The sequence below is a fragment of the Bison bison genome, unplaced genomic scaffold (genome assembly GCF_000754665.1).
Source record: "Bison bison bison isolate TAMUID 2011002044 unplaced genomic scaffold, Bison_UMD1.0 scf7180017864136, whole genome shotgun sequence".
Taxonomy (NCBI): Eukaryota; Metazoa; Chordata; class Mammalia; order Artiodactyla; family Bovidae; genus Bison; species Bison bison.
Window position 1 is genome coordinate 163,494 of NW_011494708.1, and position 18,212 is coordinate 181,705.

The 18,212-nt window shown below is 39.7% G+C and overlaps 1 protein-coding gene across 1 annotated transcript in view; it reads right to left on the reverse strand.

Moving 5' to 3' along the window:
• GPR125 (G protein-coupled receptor 125) overlaps positions 1-18,212 on the reverse strand; it is a 117,566-nt gene that overhangs the window by 72,051 nt on the left and 27,303 nt on the right. The window contains exons 4-6 of the mRNA XM_010839938.1: positions 11,890-11,961; positions 7,820-7,891; positions 1,326-1,397 (exon numbers count right to left, since the gene is read on the reverse strand). Coding sequence (XP_010838240.1) covers positions 1,326-1,397; positions 7,820-7,891; positions 11,890-11,961 — 216 coding nt within the window. The remainder of the gene's footprint in view (positions 1-1,325; positions 1,398-7,819; positions 7,892-11,889; positions 11,962-18,212) is intronic.

Genomic DNA, 18,212 nt, shown 5'->3' on the forward strand with positions numbered 1-18,212 from the left:
TGTATATGTATGGCTGAATCCCTTCACTGTTCACCTGAAACTATCTCAACATTGTTAACCAGCTATACCTCAATAAAAAAATACTTTGGGTATTAAAAATAAAATTAAATTTAAAAAAAGAAAAAAAAAGTTTGATGTAGGGATTCTAGAAGTACATACATATGTCTGCCATAATGGTGAGAAGCCCCTTGAGCACCTAACCCATTGGCTTTATTCCAATGAAAGCTGCTAAATGAGACTGAAATGATAAATTTACAAAACTAAAGATGAAGAGGAGAGCAGGGAAAGGAAAAAGAAAGGGGAGGGGAAGGGGGGAAAGATAAGAAGTGAGCATACATCAAACAGGCATCTGGCAGAGAAGACATCTTTCACTGGAAAAAGAGACTCAAGTCTGTATGTCACAATAAAAATTTGAAAAACCATTGTATTTAACTGTAATTCCAATAGGAATCAGTAAAAGTTATGCTCTGAGACATATTAATGCTACTGAAAATACAGTAAGCTTCGAAAGTAACTCCTAGACAATCTAATCTCTCACTTAACAAAATTGGTTTTGGGTGTAAAAAAAAAAAACTCAGCCAATTTTAAAGCTACAGAGAACTGTGTAAATATGACCATACACTGACTTCATAAAGCAGACATTCTACATAAGCATGCCTAAAAATATCAGCAATAAGCTGTGAATTCAGTTTGGGGATGGAGTCACAGGATAAAATTAATCTCTAAAACATAACATGAAGTGAAGTGTTAGTTGCTCAGTTGTGTCTGACTCCTTGTGACCCACCCCATTGACTGAGACTCTCCAGGCTCTTCTGTCCATGGGATTCTCCAAGCAAGAATACTGGAGCGGGTTGCCATTTCCTTCTCCAGAAGATCTTCCCAACCCAGGGATGGAACCCAGGTCTCCTATATTGCAGGCAGACTCTTTACCATGTAAGCCACCAGGAAAGCTCTCAAAGAACAACATAAGTCTTAACTATAAACTCTTCATAAGAAGGGAGGCTTATTTTATACTTTGGGGATTTAATTAGGTAAACAAAATATTTTCGAATTTGGAAACACAAAGAAAAAAATTACCAACCTATTTAAATATAAATTAGAGAGATAAGAGTATTCTAAGAAGAAAATGGTTGCTCTAGCCTGACACACATTATTAAGGTTTATGGTATGTTTTTCAATGTGAATGCAAACTCTCAAGTGAGATTCTAATTATTGCAAAATCACAAAATTTTCCCATGAAGTCTCTTAAGCCATATAATAACTGTTTTTAATTTTCAGACACTCAGATACATTTACAAAAACAGGAAGAAAAAATTCTTACTTACAAAGATCGTAATGAGCCAAGATAATCAAAAGTTCCTTGAGATAATGAAGAAAACAAGTTCCCTGAAAGGTTTCTGGAAAAAAGGAAATAACTTTACTGTAAGAAAGGCGAACAATTATATATCATTTTATATTATATTTCCTAAAACATCCTATCATTAAATACTGTTATTAAGAAGTTATGAAGGTTGTTTTAAATCTCATAGAAAGAAGTATCTAGTAAATATTTTCTCCAAAGTTGAAGAAGAAAATTAACCTTATAAAAAGGAATAAATAAAATTAATTAAAATTACTGCTGGATAAGGATTTTTCTGTTAAATAACATGTAGAACCTCCAAGTTACGTTCCTGAACCTGATTTTCAATCATGCTCTCATTGCAACTAGAACTGCTCTTCAGGAGTTCACTCAGTTTCATTTAAGGAAACAAAAATTAAAAAACAAAGAAAAGGATGGTACAAATAACCAGCAGCAGCTGACAGTCACCTACTAAAATATATTGGAAGAGTGAAACAGGTCCAGGGTTTAATCAAAGACTTGGGATAGAATTCAGTGTTGCCCTTGGGCAGATTACTTAACCTCTCTGGTTTCCCCTTGTATCGTGGCTTTAATAAATATATAAACACTTACAGAGTTTGCTATAAATTGTAGAACACCTTATGCTATTATATGAGTAGTTTGTACAAATCATTTTTTTGTGATTTCTTCCATGCTCGACTTTCATAAGCTCCAGGACAGAAAGGGCTTGTGTGTCTTATTTACTTGGATACCTCTGGAAGCCAGTAAGAAGCCAGAGTATACAGAAGGTGCTCAATTGCAGTGGCTGGCTGTTCAGGACATGGACCCCAGCTTTAGGAGCTGCTACCAAGGGCTCCAGGAAAACGGCAGGATGACCCAACCACCACCAAGATCTGTTCAGTGCCTGCTGTAGTATCAAGAATGCTATAGTCTGACCTAGAATTCTCACCGAAGAAGTCCTGAGACCCTCAGGGAGGCCTGCTTCACGTCCAGAGGCTGAGTTAAATCCTTTAAGCATGGAAAAAAGTGACACCTGAGTAGAAGGATTCCCCAGTGGGGAGAGGGAAGAGACTTGAAGAGGGCAGAGGTCAGCTGTTTCCATGACATCTGCAACGACGTATTTCTGGATGGGAAGACTTAACATTGCACAAACACCAATCCCTCAAAAGTAATATATAATGGACTTCAGTAAAAACATTATTGAATTCATTTTACATATATCTTAGGATAATTTTTTTAATAGAAAAGAGGCTGAGTAAAATAATTTTGATCTTCATAAAAGAATTGCCAAGGAACTTAAAAAATAAAAAGAATACTTTTACATTCAAGAATCATGAAAGCAATGCCTTTTTCTTTTTTGGCTTATCAGAGTGAACACCAAATGTGGATTTTGAAAAGGGTATTACAGCTGATGGAATGCAAATCATAACATTTTAAGAAAGTAACCTGGATGTAATTAAAATGAACAACTGTACTTTTATCAAGGTACCCTATGTGAAATTATAAGATTACTGGGGTTTACTGTAAATAATGTAGGTGGGAAGATAAGAGATGTGATGTGGAACTAAAACAAGATAGGCTCTGAGTTGCTAAGTGTTGAAACTGACTGATGGGTACATGGAGATTCCCTGTACAATTATTTGTAATTTTTAGATGTTTGAAAGAGTGTAGTCATTGGAAATAAAAATATATATTACAAGTATAGGATTTAAGTATAAACAAAATGATTGTATCTTATAGGAACCATTAGATTCTAACTGCTAGGTAACTTTATGGTAATTATTAGGTACTATTAATTTGTTTTTCCTTGGAAATCACTGAGGAAGGAATCACATTGGAGAAAGACATGCCATCCTCCCAGTAAATCCCAACACAAAGCAATTTTTCCTCCAGTGTTGGAACAAACTGCTATTTGATTGGCTAGACACCAAGTGAAGTAACTGGCTGATGACCATAAAAATTCACATATACTTTAATACATTAAAGTGAGAGTGATGTCGCTCAGTCGTGTCCAACTCTTTGCGACCCCGTGGACTGCAGCCCACGAGGCTCCTCTGTCCATGGGATTTTCCAGGCAAGAGTATTGGAGTGGGGTGCCATTGCCTTCTCCAGGGGATCTTCCCAACCCAGGGATCGAACCTGAGTCTCCTGCATTGCAGGTAGACGCTTTACCCTCTGAACCACCAGGGAAGCCCTTAATACATTAAAAGCACATTCCAACTCTGAAATGTTTATACCAAAAAAAGCATCATGGGACTGAGAATGACAATGTTCACAGCAAAGTCACTCTCTTGTGTCCTAAAACAGCTCATTGAATGGAGTGGCAGGTGAATTATCCACCCACTCCCACTCATGCTGTTTCTTACTCTCTCACTTAATTTTTATTCACTTACTTTTTGTTAAATAGATATTTGCATTCCTGTAAGTTAAATGGGTACGATGCAGCATCTGTGTATGTACAGGCATGTTTACTAGGGCAGACTTGTTAAAGGAGGAGGTAATGAATCAAATGGTACCTCCTTTAACTTAGGAATAACTGACTAAACCATACTGTTCTTTTACCTCATGGCTCAGACAGTAAAGCATCCACCTGCAGTGTGGGAGACCTGGGTTCAATCTCTGAGTTGGGAAGATCCCCCAGAGGAGGGCATGGCTATCCACTCCAGTATTCTTGCCTAGAGAATTCCCATGGACAGAGGAGCCTGGAGGGCTACAGTCCATGCGGTTGCAGAGAGTCAGACACAACTGAGCGACTAAGCACAGCGCACTGTTCTATACTTGTGGAATATTCTGTTAGCTAGTCAGAAGCATGAACAAAAACATTCTCCTGAAAAGATAACAGTATTCTCCTAAAAAGTATTCTCCTAAAAAGATAATGGTACCTTGGTAAAATTTTTTTAAGTAAGTTGTCAAGTAGAATACACTTTTTAAAGATTTTTTTTGATGTAGATCATTTTTAAAGTCTTTATTGAATTTTTTACAATACTGCTTCTATTTTATGTTTGGGGTTTTGGTCGCAAGGCATGTGGGATCTTAGCTTCCCAACCACAGATCGAACCCTTTCCCCCTGAACCGGAACGTGAAGTCTTAACCACCGGATCACCAGGGAAGTCCAGAGTATAGCACATTTTTAAAGCCCTGTGCGGATGCCTACACATTTGCAGGGGCAATAGAAAAGTCTGAGAATATATACACTGGACAGTATATGCTATCTCAGAAGGGTATGTTTGAACAGATGAAGGGGAAATTCAACTCTTCCTACATATCTCTCTATATGGCTTTATTACTTAACAACAATAATTTTTAAATTGTAGAAAGGAAGTTCTTATAAATATCACTCGATTGACAGAAAAATATTAAAGGTATAATTCTTAGAGGAAAAACACAGGTTTTAAATTGATCAAAATTCATAAAGAAAATTAAAAGCAAAGTTTTGATTTTTTTGGATCTCCTAACAACTACTCTGTAAGCTAACTTCATAAGTGAACGACAGAGACTTTACTGGAGTCCATTATTAGTTCCATCCTTTTTCTGCCAGTTACTCCTAGGGTTAGAGTGGGACCCTCTGGGAGGATGGCTTCACTTCCCAGAACTTCTCCATCAATAAAGGCAGAGATCAATACACAGATTCAATCAATTTACCTACCACACCCAAGTCCACTGAACACTCTGACGTATGTCATTTTTCAATTTTTACACTAAATCGCCAATGAGAAGTCTGGGTGGGAATGCTACAGGCCTTCTGCCAAGGTTTCCAGGCTCCGTGGCTAAGAGGCCAAGTGAGTCTAAGGGTCCAAAGTTCCAGGGTAACCCAAAGAGTTAAGCTGAAGAGGTAGCAGAGGAAAGAGCTAGAACAGTAATCTACTCTAGACTTATTTCTTTTGCACATTTACTCTATAGGGTGGGAAATATTAGTAATACAGAGCTTCTCTGACTCTTAACCTGAAAATGTACTACATGTCCCTTAACTAATCAGACTCTCTTTTCCACTTGCTAGAATGAAAATGTTATTCTCCATATCTGAAATACCAAATGCTATCAGCCTTTACAAGCAACATACAACCTGGCTTAGACAGCCCAGAAAGCTATGCAGCCCACACAGAACACCCATCCAAAGGTTCCTGATTCAATGCTCGAGAACTATGTCAACCCAAATGATCACAAGCAACTCCACTGCAAAGCATTCCTGAATGCTAAGAAGCTACCACAACTGCTAATTTTTCCTATGTGTTTATGTTTATGTGTTTAGTACTGATCATTTTTCTTCAGTTCAGTTCAGTCACTCAGTCGTGTCCGACTCTTTGTGACCCATGGACTGTAGCCCGCCGGGCTCCTCTGTCCATGGACTTTTCCAGGCAAGAATACTGGAGTGGGTTGCCATTTTCTTCTTCAGGGGATCTTCCCGACTCAGGGATTGAACCCATGTCTCCTGGGTCTCCTGCATTGCAGGCGGATTCTTTACCCAAAGAGCCATGCAGGAAGTCTTAATTTTTCTTAGAACAGTGTTTGAAGGATATGTCAGGTATAGTTCTATATGTGCCATACTGCTGCATTTAAGAGGGCTATCATCTACTATTACATGGACTACAAAATTATCTCAATCAATCACAAAGTAGGAAACTTGGTAGTGTTATTTCTATGTTTTAATGACTCACTGGATATATGTCTGTTATGTTCTATGTCCTGTAAATTCTCGCACAGGTATCAGAGAATTGGTAAAAATGTAAGAGACAATCCAGGCTTTAAAATTTGCAACAATATTAGATTTTAAGGCAGGAGGCAAAAACAAAAAAGTAAGTGTATAGTAACCTGCTTTAATGTAAGCACTGTCCAAAACAACACTTTTGCCTAAAGAACTTCTGCTGTTGAGTCAAAAATCCCTAGACCAAAGCTATAAATCCATCTGGAACTAAAGTCAAGAAAATGGTAAACCTCAGACTCCTTCTTTCACTATTTGATTCATAACTACTCAAAAGCATAACACATTTTTCTCCATAAATGCCTCAGGTTGCCAATTCTTACACTTTCCTCAAAAACAAAAATTAAAAACTCTCGATATAATAAAGGCACTGAAACAAAACTGTAATCCACTTACAAAAAAAGAACACTGTAATAGATTTAACTGATTTCTAGCAATGAGTAAAGCTGTACACCAAGTCAATCTTTTATTTAAAAACATATACTGGGGCCATCTATCTTTCCCCCGGAGCTAAAGGGCACACTGAAAAATACGAATTTGCTGACTGAGGAGCAAGAGTACTTTGTTCTATTCTGACAAGTGAGACCCATCGCTTACTGTAGAGATGAAATAACCTCAGTACTTAAGCCCATATGGCTTTTTCAAAGTTAACTTGAACACAACAGATGAAACATCCTAAAAAGCTACAAAGGGAAAGAGCCCAGCATAGGCAATCTCAGAACTAGAACTTCTACCTCAAAATCCTGCCTTGCATGCTGCACCCTTTTTCTAGATTGCTATTCTCTAAATCATGATTTATGCCATTTCCCCACATCAATGTCTTCCAGAGGCCTCCTAGGATTGAGTCAGTTCTAAGCTTCAGTCTGCCTTTCTTGCATAAAGCTCTATTACAGGTAACTGTCCTTACTTCTAGTTATTCTCAGATTCTTAACTTTAAAAATAAAACTAAAATATATTTGATGATATATACAAAGTTCTCCATTTATATTAGATATAAATTATAAGAAACAGGTATAGATAATTCAAATGCTAATTAATCCTTCTAATAACTTTGAGGTACTATTAATCCTACTGTACAGATGAAAAACAGAAAAGCTTGAGAGGTCACCTATAAACACAAGGTCAGAGGAGTGACTTCAATGGTCAGTCTATGCATAAGACTATCAGCTTTCACCTTGACAAACTGACCTCGCTCTGATTTCTATCATTTGCTTGACTTCTTTTCCCTTCTAAGGATCTGGACCATTAGCTCAATATTCACCTCTTCAAAGAAATTTTCCCAAACCATCAAGGCTTTTGATCATGTGTTTCAATATGGACCTATTCTCTAGGTCCAATATGCACACATACTACATCGCGTGTGTGCATGTGTATGTGGAGCAGTGGATGTCATGCATTATTATATTCTGATGACATTATATCTCCATGATTAAATTTCCAGCTCCTTATTCCCTACCTTCAATCTTTCCCAGGGAAAGGTTGAAGGCAGGAGAAGAACAGGATGACAGAGGATGAGATGGTTGGATGGCATCACCAACTCAATGGACATGAGTTTGAGCAAGCTTTAGGAGCTGGTAATGGACAGGGAAGCCTGGCATGCTACAGTCCATGGGGTCGCAAAGAGTTGGACATGACTGAGTGACTGAACTGAACTATCCCCCTACCAGTTCTATAACCTCTACAGTTGCTATTTTAATGTTAAACATATAAGTGGTCATAAAAATGTGGGTACTGATTCATATGCTTCCTTGTATTATAATATGGAAGACAGAGGTACTTACAGCCTAACCAGATTGGTGAGTCCTCGGAATATATCTGCATTCAGACATCCTATTCGGTTGTTTGTCAGATCCCTAAGGAGAAAGGGGAAAAGTATCTTCAATTAGTTCTCCTGGTTAATGAAGGTTTCATACATTTCATATTCAAGAATGGCACCCAGGTATCACACAGGACTTTTCTTTTAAGCATCTCTAACATATTCACCTATCTCAAGTACAGCACTGAGAGAAGAAATAATCCTTGCTTTCACTTACTTCTGGCACGTAGAAAACTAATCGCTGTTTAATTACAGTGCCCTCAATATTTAAAGCCATTTACTCCTGGAAAATGACTCAAGATAAAACCAATCTATCTTACTGCCTGTGATGATATACACAGCTCATCACGCTGGTAAGTTAGGGAACAGAGCTGATCTAAGGCAACATCCAAGAGACAACGGGTAAAAAGGTACATTATCACAATCCCCAAACTTTTATTTCCTCAAGAACAAGTGAAACTTAATGCTAACTTCATTCCTTAAATACTCAGAAGTTTTGACTGTAATGAAAAAACAACTGAGCTAGCTTTTACTTTACAGATCTGTCATTTAGGCTCCAAGCCAAATTACTTTATCACAATATCTAGGTAATGGCCCATATTTTTTCAGTCACTCCTAAACTTCTTATAGTTCCTATCAAATGTTACTTTGAAACCATTTTTTCTTTCTCCTTCTCAATGTAGGTAACTTTTTCCCTTTTATCTGTAATAAGTTTAGTATTTTGTTCTTTCCACACTATTTTTATTCATACCAAGCACAGTGAACACAATTTTATACTTCAATTAAGATTTATTTTAATTAGGAGATAACTATTTCTTCAAATAAGAGAGCATAGCTTTCATCATTTCCCATCAGTGGATTTACTATGAAAGCCCTAAAACAATGAATCTTTGTTTTTCTCAGTTATTAAGATTTGGGATTATTGGTCATTTTTTATTTCAATAAAAGAAGTAAAACAAGCTTTCTAAGCCAAACTTTAAAAAATATTTTTCTTGTATTTTCTTCACTGTCTGTATTATTCTCTGTAATACAGAAGGACATATTCTTTGAATTTCACTGAGTTACTCTTTAGAGACTTATACCAACCATTTCTAAACTAAAACTGTCAGATTCTAAATTATACACTTGGTAATGGGGGGGGAGGTATTAGTCTGATAGAAATTACAAAGACTTCATATTTGAATTCAGTACCCACTCATTAATTTTTTCCTTTAGATATTTTAAAAGCTAGTTTAGGTAATCCCTAGTATTCAAAAATTTCATAGCTCTGTTTTCCCTTTCTTATGGCAACTTTTGATTTAAAAAAATATGTTAAGCAATACAAGTTTTTATCTACATTCATTATGCTCTAGCTCCTCAGAATATTAAAGCTAAGTATTTAATCGTGTGGGACTTTTCTTTATTCCGGCTGATTTTCCTTCTATTTCTGGGCTTTACTATTTAAGAAAATGAGGCATCATCGTGTGAAGTGTTGCTTAAACAAGCATTTTGAGTTCTATTCATTATCTTGTCTCAGTTCTGAGTTTTAAATGGTGTAATTACCATTGATTCTTTGGGAAACAATTTCATTACAGCTATACCTATTTAAAATGGAATTTAGGTACTGATAATGAGTTTTCATTTGAATTGAGAATCAGCTTGAATTTTGTTGATAAAGCAAAAGAGAAACTGAATGGGTCTAGGTTTTACCTACTTCTGATAGTTTATTCTCCAGAAAGCCACTGACTTAATCTTCCTGATCCAAATTATCTATAAAGTAAAGGCATGGGACACTGACAGAAACACTTTATATGCAGCTGCTGAGTGAGATGCACAACTGAATGATTTAAGGCCTCATAAGAAAAAGTGCCTGTAGTCAAGAAGTGACTAGCAGATACCTTTCTATCTCACGGAGTTTTCATACAGAACTCTCTCAGCTTGCAAGCTGTATACCAAGTTAGCTGTTTGGAATTAAGACCGAATTTTCTAGTGGGAAGATTATAAATGACAATTACCTTCCTAGACATGAGCACCAGAGACTACTTAATGTGTAATGCAATGAAAAAATGCTAAAGCAACATCTGGGACAATCATGGTAATTAAATTAAGTGCTACTGAACAAGAAAATTTTAAATTCATTTTGGATAGCAATATGTGAAAAATTATTTACTGAAGGATAAAGAACTGATGGAGAACACAGGCTATTTTGCAGTATGCTTGAAAGAGCCTGATGAAGCTGCTTTTTATTAAGAGTCGAGTTTCCTTCAATCTCTACCTCAACATGCAGATACTATCATATTAAGGTCCCTATTATCAGAAAACAGAACACGGATGGTCACGTGATCAGAGAAGGTGAGAATAAGTGGACTTGTCTGGCCATATGATACCACCCTCCTCCCTCCTCTTGGAACAACTAGTTGTAGTAATTCTCCAGCTTTAGCATCAGGATCACCAGGAGGGACAGTTGAAATAAAAATGCTTTAGCCTCAGCCCCAGAGCTTGATAGGGCAGCTCTAGCAGCTACACTCCTACTCCTTCTCCCTACGTGAGGACTCACATTCCATCCAAACAACGGGTCAGTTTGTCCCAGTAAGAAGCACAGAGAAAATGACTCATTGTTATAAATCAAGCTCAGCTGGCTGCTGCCCCTCCACTCCCTAAGGACTGTTTCTGGGGATGCATGTAGCCTGTTGATGGCCACGTTCCATGCTCCTGCTTGTGTCAGTCTGGCAAGTCCCAACAGCTTCAAAGACCCTTAACAGCTGAACACCAGCTAGGGCTCCATCTCTCTGGAAGTATATTCCAAACCCAAACCCAAGATCTTGGTTGGTATACATAATTCCACTAGACTGCAAACCTTCCAAGCGGTTCCTGAGTTAGTTACCTTTGTATCTCTGGAGGCTGGTCACTACTGGGCACAGAGGATGAACTTGATAAATTTTTGTTGAACTGAATTGATGCCAATTTGTCTTTCCACTTCAATTACATTTCTATACGTTGATAATACTTTCACTGACGTCTAAACCCAGCTTGATCCACTGCAGCCCTGATGTCACTAACCTGATCACATCAACTCCATAGTGAAAAAGTTTTGCCAGCCCTCCACTGTCTAAATAATAGATTCGAAATTCTTCAACATGGCAGGAGGTCATCAAAAGCCTGGTCTCTTTCTGACTAACCTTACATTCCAATGTTCTTTTCCCCTTTCTACTTAATGCTTTGGTCAAAGAACATGTTCTTTTCACACCTGTGTCCACTCTGCTTACAGTGCTCTTTCTGTTACTCTTCAATACATACTCACCCCTCAGGAGCAAAGTCAAGTCTAAAGGCTGGCTGCTCTCATGGAGGTCATTCCCATCTCAGGTGGTCCCTCCTTTCCCCGGCAGATTAGTAACATTATTTAGGATGTATTTTCACTATCGATTTGCCCCTAAGAGTCTGTGAGTTCTTCCAGGGAAGTCCAAGCATAGTAAGCAGTCAGCACTCAGTAAATGCATTCAGAAGGAATGAAGGGTAGTGGCGCAGTCCACATGGCTTAAGCACCAGGTGACCTCTAAAATATGAGCACTCTCACAAAGTAGTTGTGACAAGAACACGATAAGGAAAGCAAGAGTGCTTAGTCTCGGAAGTAATAAAAACTGGTCTTTAGATTTTGAAATAACATACAGATAAAATACATAGGAAATTGGCAAGATGTTGAAATCATTAATAGAAAGAGGCCTCAATTTTTAGGGCATTTACAATAGATTGTTTAAATGCATTCGTAAATTGAAACTCATCTACAGATTATGCCCACTGGCAAAGCAAACCATAATCATTTTATTACCATAAGAGGGATGTAACCATCTACCACCAACAAATCAAACTGCTGTATAAATAAATTGCCTTCTGAGCTACTTACTTTAAACAGTCTGCTTTTCTATCTTAGACCCGGCTAGACGAACTTCTAAAAATTATTAAAAAGCCACTTTTTTATCGTGTTAAAGTTTGAAGTATGTTAACAGTTACTTAAAAAGGAATGGTTCACATTCATAAGCCAGCAATTCAAACACTTACAATCTTTTTAGCGATGACAGTCCCCAAAAGGCACCTGGGTCTATACTACTAATAAGATTGTTTCGGAGGTCCCTGTTAAAGACAAAATGAAAGTTACTTACATCTCAACACTGTAAGAACTATTTAGGCATACTGCACTTATCTGCTGTACAGAAAACAGCAATGATAGTAATAGGAATGGGAGGAAACTGAGGCCAAACAGGCTAAGCTAAAATCAGCCCAGTAGTAAGTAGAAGAGCAAGAATTCAAAATCAAGAAATCTGGTTCTGAAGCCATTTGTGTGGGGCAACATGCATCTTAGTATTACTCCAATTCCGGAGAAGGCAATGGCACCCCACTCCAGTACTCTTGCTTGGAAAATCCCATGGATGGAGGAGCCTGTTAGGCTGCAATCCATGGGGTCACTAAGAGTCGGACAGGACTAAGCGACTTCACTTTCACTTTTCACTTTCATGCACTGGAGAAGGAAATGGCAACCCACTCCAGTGTTCTTGCCTGGAGAATCCCAGGGATGGGGGAGCCTGGTGGGCTGCCACCTATGGGGTCACACAGAGTCGGAAACGACTGAAGTGACTTAGCACAGCATAGCATTAGTCCAATTCAAAGTTATGACTAAATGACAATCTTATACATTATTTTTACAGTCTCTTCCTTAGTATGTTACACTTTAATTATCGAAATAAATCAGACTGTACTGGTGACAAGGATAATTAAATTAAAAATTTTCAAATCGTTTTCAAAACTATACACTCTAAAATTCACACCATTTGGTTGTTAATATTTCTTCCTCCCAGGACTTCTAAGGCGAGGCTTTCTATAAAACAGTGTGTTATTTCACAGTATACAGCTCAAAGCCAAGATGCACCAGTCCTCCATGCAATGGCATCTGACAGCAATCATAACGGACAGCAAGTCCCCCCATCCATGTGGAATACGTTCCAAGACTCCCAGTGCGCGCCTGAAACTGAAATAGTGCCGAATCCTTTATATACTATGCCTTTTTTCTATACATACATATCTATGACAAAATTTGTAAATTAGGCACAGTAAGCGATCAACAACAATTAAACAGAATTATAACAATATGATAAAAGTTTATAAAATCGGTCTTTCTCTTTCAAAATATCTTACTGTACAAATGCAATGCCTTTTCCATTTTTCCCAGTGGTATAGAACCCGCCTGCCAATACAGGAGATATAAGAGACAAAGGTTTGATCCCTGGGTCAGGAAGATCCCCAGGAAGAGGGCATGGCAACCCACTCCAGTATTCTTGCCTGGGAAATCCCACGGACAGAGGAACCTGGCAGGCTACAGTCCATAGGGTTGTACAGAGTCGGACACGATCAAGTGACTTAACATGCACGCAATGCCTTTTCCCTCAGCACTTACCACAACTGTGACCATAACTTTTGCAATGTGAGATATAACAGCAAAACGAGTACAATTTTTTTGGTCACAATTTCAGAGAAAGAGTCATTCCTACCATGGATCTTAGCAACCTCAGCATACAGTTTTTTTCTCTCCTCATTAAGTCAAGAACTTTCACCATTTAACTTAAAAGAAGTGTCATATAGCTTCTCTTCAGCACATCCAAACAGTCAGCATCAGTACTCTCATGCTTTGGAGCTGTTACTGAGTAAAATGAGGGTGACCTGAACACAAACTGAGATATCTTGACAGTGGATCTGATAACCGGAACGGCTACTAAGGGACTGAGGAGCAGGATGTGAGGGACAAAGGGTTGATTCACGCCCTGGGTGGGATGGTGTGAGATTTCATCACACTATTCAGAATGGTGTGTAATTTAAAACATAGGAATTGTTTTTAATATTTTCCACCTGTAGTTGACCATGAGTAAATAAAACTGTGGAAATTGAAACCTCGGATGGGATGGGGAGGCTACTGTATCCCCACTCTCCTCCAGTGCTTGGCCCTTGCATGCCAGCACACCACCACTGGGGGCAGCAGTGAGCATCACAGCTAGATCCTTCCTCCAGGGCAGATGTGGCCCATCACTAAAGGTTCTGCTTGCTTGGGCTCAGCAGGTAAAGAATCCACCTGCAATGCGGAAAACCTGGGTTCAATCCCTGGGTTGGGAAGATCAGAAGGGAAAGGCTACCCACTCCAGTATTCTGGTCTGGAGAATTCCATGGACTGTATAGTCCATGGGGTTGCAAAGAGTCGGACACATCTGAGAAACTTTCACTTTCAAAGGTTCTGCTTGGGCTCAGCTGAAACTCTCCAGTCACCCCACACAAGCATCCAGCTAACATCTGTAGAGAGCGATCCTCAGCTGCAGGAGCACTGAGAAGGAGAACAGTGGCCCGCTTCCCACAGGCCAGCCAAGGGCTGGCCCACAGTTCAACTCTACTAGACACCCAAAGTGGGCCCATTCATCAGGACTCACTCATAACCTTGCCCACTGGAGGCCTGAGTGGCCTCTGGTCATCTCTCAGAGCACCTCAGGTCAGACTGTGAACAGAAACCCTTCCCAACTTCTCTTCACCTGGGAGTCTTTCCCAAACAAAGGCAACATTTTCCCTTCCATGTATGTGTGAGCTTCTGACGTCAATCCTAATTACCCATCATTATTCTCATAACTGGACTTCCGAGGTAGCGCTAGTGGTAAAGAACCCGCATGCCAATGCAGTAAACATAATCCCTGGGTCAGGAAGATCCTTGGAGGAGGGCATAGCAATCCACCCCAGTATTCTTGCCTGGAGAATCCCATGGACACAGGAACCTGATGGGCTACAGTCCACAGGGTCTCAAAGAGTTGGACAAGACTAAAGTGACTTACACCCCCCACCCCCACCCCCACACACACTGAGTTGGTGAAACAATGCAAAAATGCAGAGCAAAGGGCAATACAAACCCAGGGTAGCATGTACCTCTCGGGTCCTTCAGTACCTCACTTATTTGAGAAATAAAAAGCTTTCCTGAAAGCAGATCCTGGACCACTGGTGCCACCTGTTATCACAACACTGAGGTGACGTGTCTCTGGGATCATTTGTCACTACTGCCCTACCATGGGCAGTCTAGCCTGTGAGAAGCAGCCTAAACTACTCAACAGAAAAATACTCAGTTCACTTCCTCAGGCATCTGACCTGTTTGGTCTACTGGCGCTTAAGAAAAGGACACTGGGGAAGTCACTGCAGTAGGCTCAGATCCACGTGTTTCCTGTCATCCAGTGAGGGAGGCACGTTCAATTTTACTGACATCAGCTGATGAAAACTCACCATTGTCTGGCCTGCTTCATAACATGCTCTTTTTCCTTAATGGCTCATTCAAACGATCAATATAGACAAAGCTGCACCACTAGGACTGGTTTGTAGGCAGGTTTCCTGGCAATTTCACAAAAACAGCCTGAAGAAACTGGCTCTCTGCTCCTCACTGCACTGGTCAGTCGCTGTTGAAAACCCACACTCTCTCCACAACCCAGTGCCATCCACACTGGCCTCCTGTGCTCTCAATGCTGTTTCATACCGGGCGATGGAAGTTGACCAGAAATTCTCAAGAACTCTTCCCTGGAGGCGCAACCAGTGACGCCTGTGCACATAAACATCCACCAACAAACCCTGTTCTGCCTTCTCCATGTCTCACACTCAACCTTATGCATTAAGCCTTCTTCTGTAAGCTAGCAGCAAAACCGCAATCCCACTCCACCCCCCTACAAATCAGAGCCAGGTTCTTCTACATAAAACTGAACCCCCAAGTACCTTGCAAATACCTGTATTTATAAAATACAGGAAACATTCTTTTAACATAGTATAGAGTCTATTCTGGTTACCATTACTAAGTAAGTATTTCATTAATCAGAACTCAGATTTTATGTTCCACAAAGATGGGGCCTTTGGGAGGTGAATAGGTTATAAGAGTAGAGACTTCATGAATGAGGTTAATACCTTTGTAAAAGTGGCCCAGAGAGTTCCCGCTTCCCCTTCCACTACATGAGAGAAACTGCAGCAAAAAGATGGCCAAGTAGGAAGTGGGCCCTTACCAGACACCAAACCTTGGACTTCTCAGCCTCCAGAACTGAGAGATATACATGTCTGCTGTTCATAAGCCACCCAGCTCATGGCATCTCGTTACAGCAGCCAGAACAGGCTGGGACAGATGATAAATGGATGGAAAAGTAAACCATGGCTGAGAGACAGGATTACACTACCTGACCCTCACCATAAAAGTCTTTTTAGTCAATTACAGCTAGCCACAAAATCATTAGGATATATTCATAGTCAGACAATGTAGAAACTGCTGCATCTCATTCATAAGCACTAATATTTCTCAATAAAAGCAGAAGGTCATGATGTCTGCAAGTGACTTTCAAATCATTCAGCAAACAAGTATATGTAGGCATACTCTAATATAAAGGAAAACAATGATGACGTGCTGTTATTAATGACTGAGTAGGTAAATTGGTAATGTGGGAGATTACTACATCATTCTTTCAATTTTCTGTATGTTGAAAATTTTAATACAAATTCTGTTCCCACTATTTTTAGTCCCATGAATTACAACTAGTCCTCAGGCTCAATTTATTAGTTCTCATCTCCCCACGCCCCCTCCCCCACCACAACCGACCCCAATTCTTTATTGCAAAGATATGATTTTAGGAAAAACCTGAATCAATGTTTTTGACCTATATAAGCAAAAAGTTCTGCAAAAAGAAATATACAATGTCAGTTCTATTTTTTTAATACATATGTTTCAGTTATCAGATTTTAAAGAGTATCTACAACGGGAAGTGATTTAGCTAAAGCAGTACATAAATTTGTGGTCAATGATGTACTGCATGTGTTTCTACAAAATACCTCTCATGAATAACCGAGGACTATAATATGATTTAAAGATGCACTTTTTCTTCAATAATAAAAAATCCTTGACATATTATATAATATTTAATAATAGCCATATTAATCAGGCATTGCCAAAAGATATTTATAGTCAAATTCTTTCATTTAACATTGCCCTCCCTCCCTGCCTTTACCAACCCACAACTTCCAGACTTAGTAAACACAAGTCTAAGTTGAGGATATACAGCTAAATCTGAATGTTGCATCATTAAAATATAAATGAAAAGGCACACAAGAATTGCATAAACAAAATTAAAGGAGTATCTTAACAGTTGTTAAAAGGGCTAAGTCTTTCTTCCCTGGTGGGAGAGTGGGTAAGAATCTGCATGCCAATGGAGGGGTCGGGGGTTTGATCCCTAGGCTGGGAAGATGTTACACCCCGTGGGCAACTAAAGCCTGTGTGCCACAACTACTTTCTCTGAGGCAATCATCACCACCCCTCTCTAGGCTCACAACTGTATCTGTAGCCCAACCTCACCATTCCCTTGAGTTCCCTATTGCATACACAGCTGTCTAACTCAACACCTACATCTGGACATCTCACAGCCACATCAAAAACCAACACAGTATCAGGAGCTCTAGTCTGTGCTTTATCAAGTCCTCCCAAGTGATTCTACTGCACACAAAGTTGGACAACCACCAGTCCAGGTGAGGCACTAGTCTCTAAACAGAGATTATGGGCTTTAAATTACCTTAGATTTAACACTTCCCTGAAGGCTCAAAAACAAAAAGGTCTGTCTAGTCAAGGCTATCGCTTTTCCAATAGTCATGTATGGATGTGAGAGTTGGACTATGAAGAAAGCTGGGTGCCTAAGAATTGATGCTTTTGAACTGCGGTATTGGAGAAGACTCTTGAGAGTCCCTTGGACTGCAAGAAGATCCAACTAATTCATCCTAAAGGAGATCAGTCCTGCGTGTTCTTTGGAAGAACTGATGTTGAAGCTGACACTCCAATACTTTGGTCACCTAATGAGAAGAGCTGACTCATTTGAAAAGACCCTGACGCTGGGAAAGATTGAGGGCAGGAGGAGAAGGGGACGACAGAGGATGAGATGGCTGGATAGCATCACCGACACAATGGACATGAGTTTGGGTGAACTCCGGGAGTTGGTGATGGGCAGGGAGGCCTCGCATGCTGCAGTTCACGGGGTCGCAAAGAGTTGGACAGTGACTGAACTGAACTGAAAGCTCAGTTGGTAAAGAATCTGCCTGCAACGCAGCAGACCCCGTTTCGATTCCTGGGTGGGGAAGATCTGCTGGAGAAGGGATAGGCTACCCACTCCAGTATTCTTGGGCTTCTCTTGTGGCCCACGTGGTAAAGAATCTGCCTGCAATGCGGGAGACCTGGCTTCGATCTCTGGGTTGGGAAGATACCCTGGAGAAGGGAAAGGCTACCCACTCCAGGATTCTGGCCTGGAGAATTCCATGGACTGTATAGTCCATGTGGTTGCGAAAAGTCGGACACA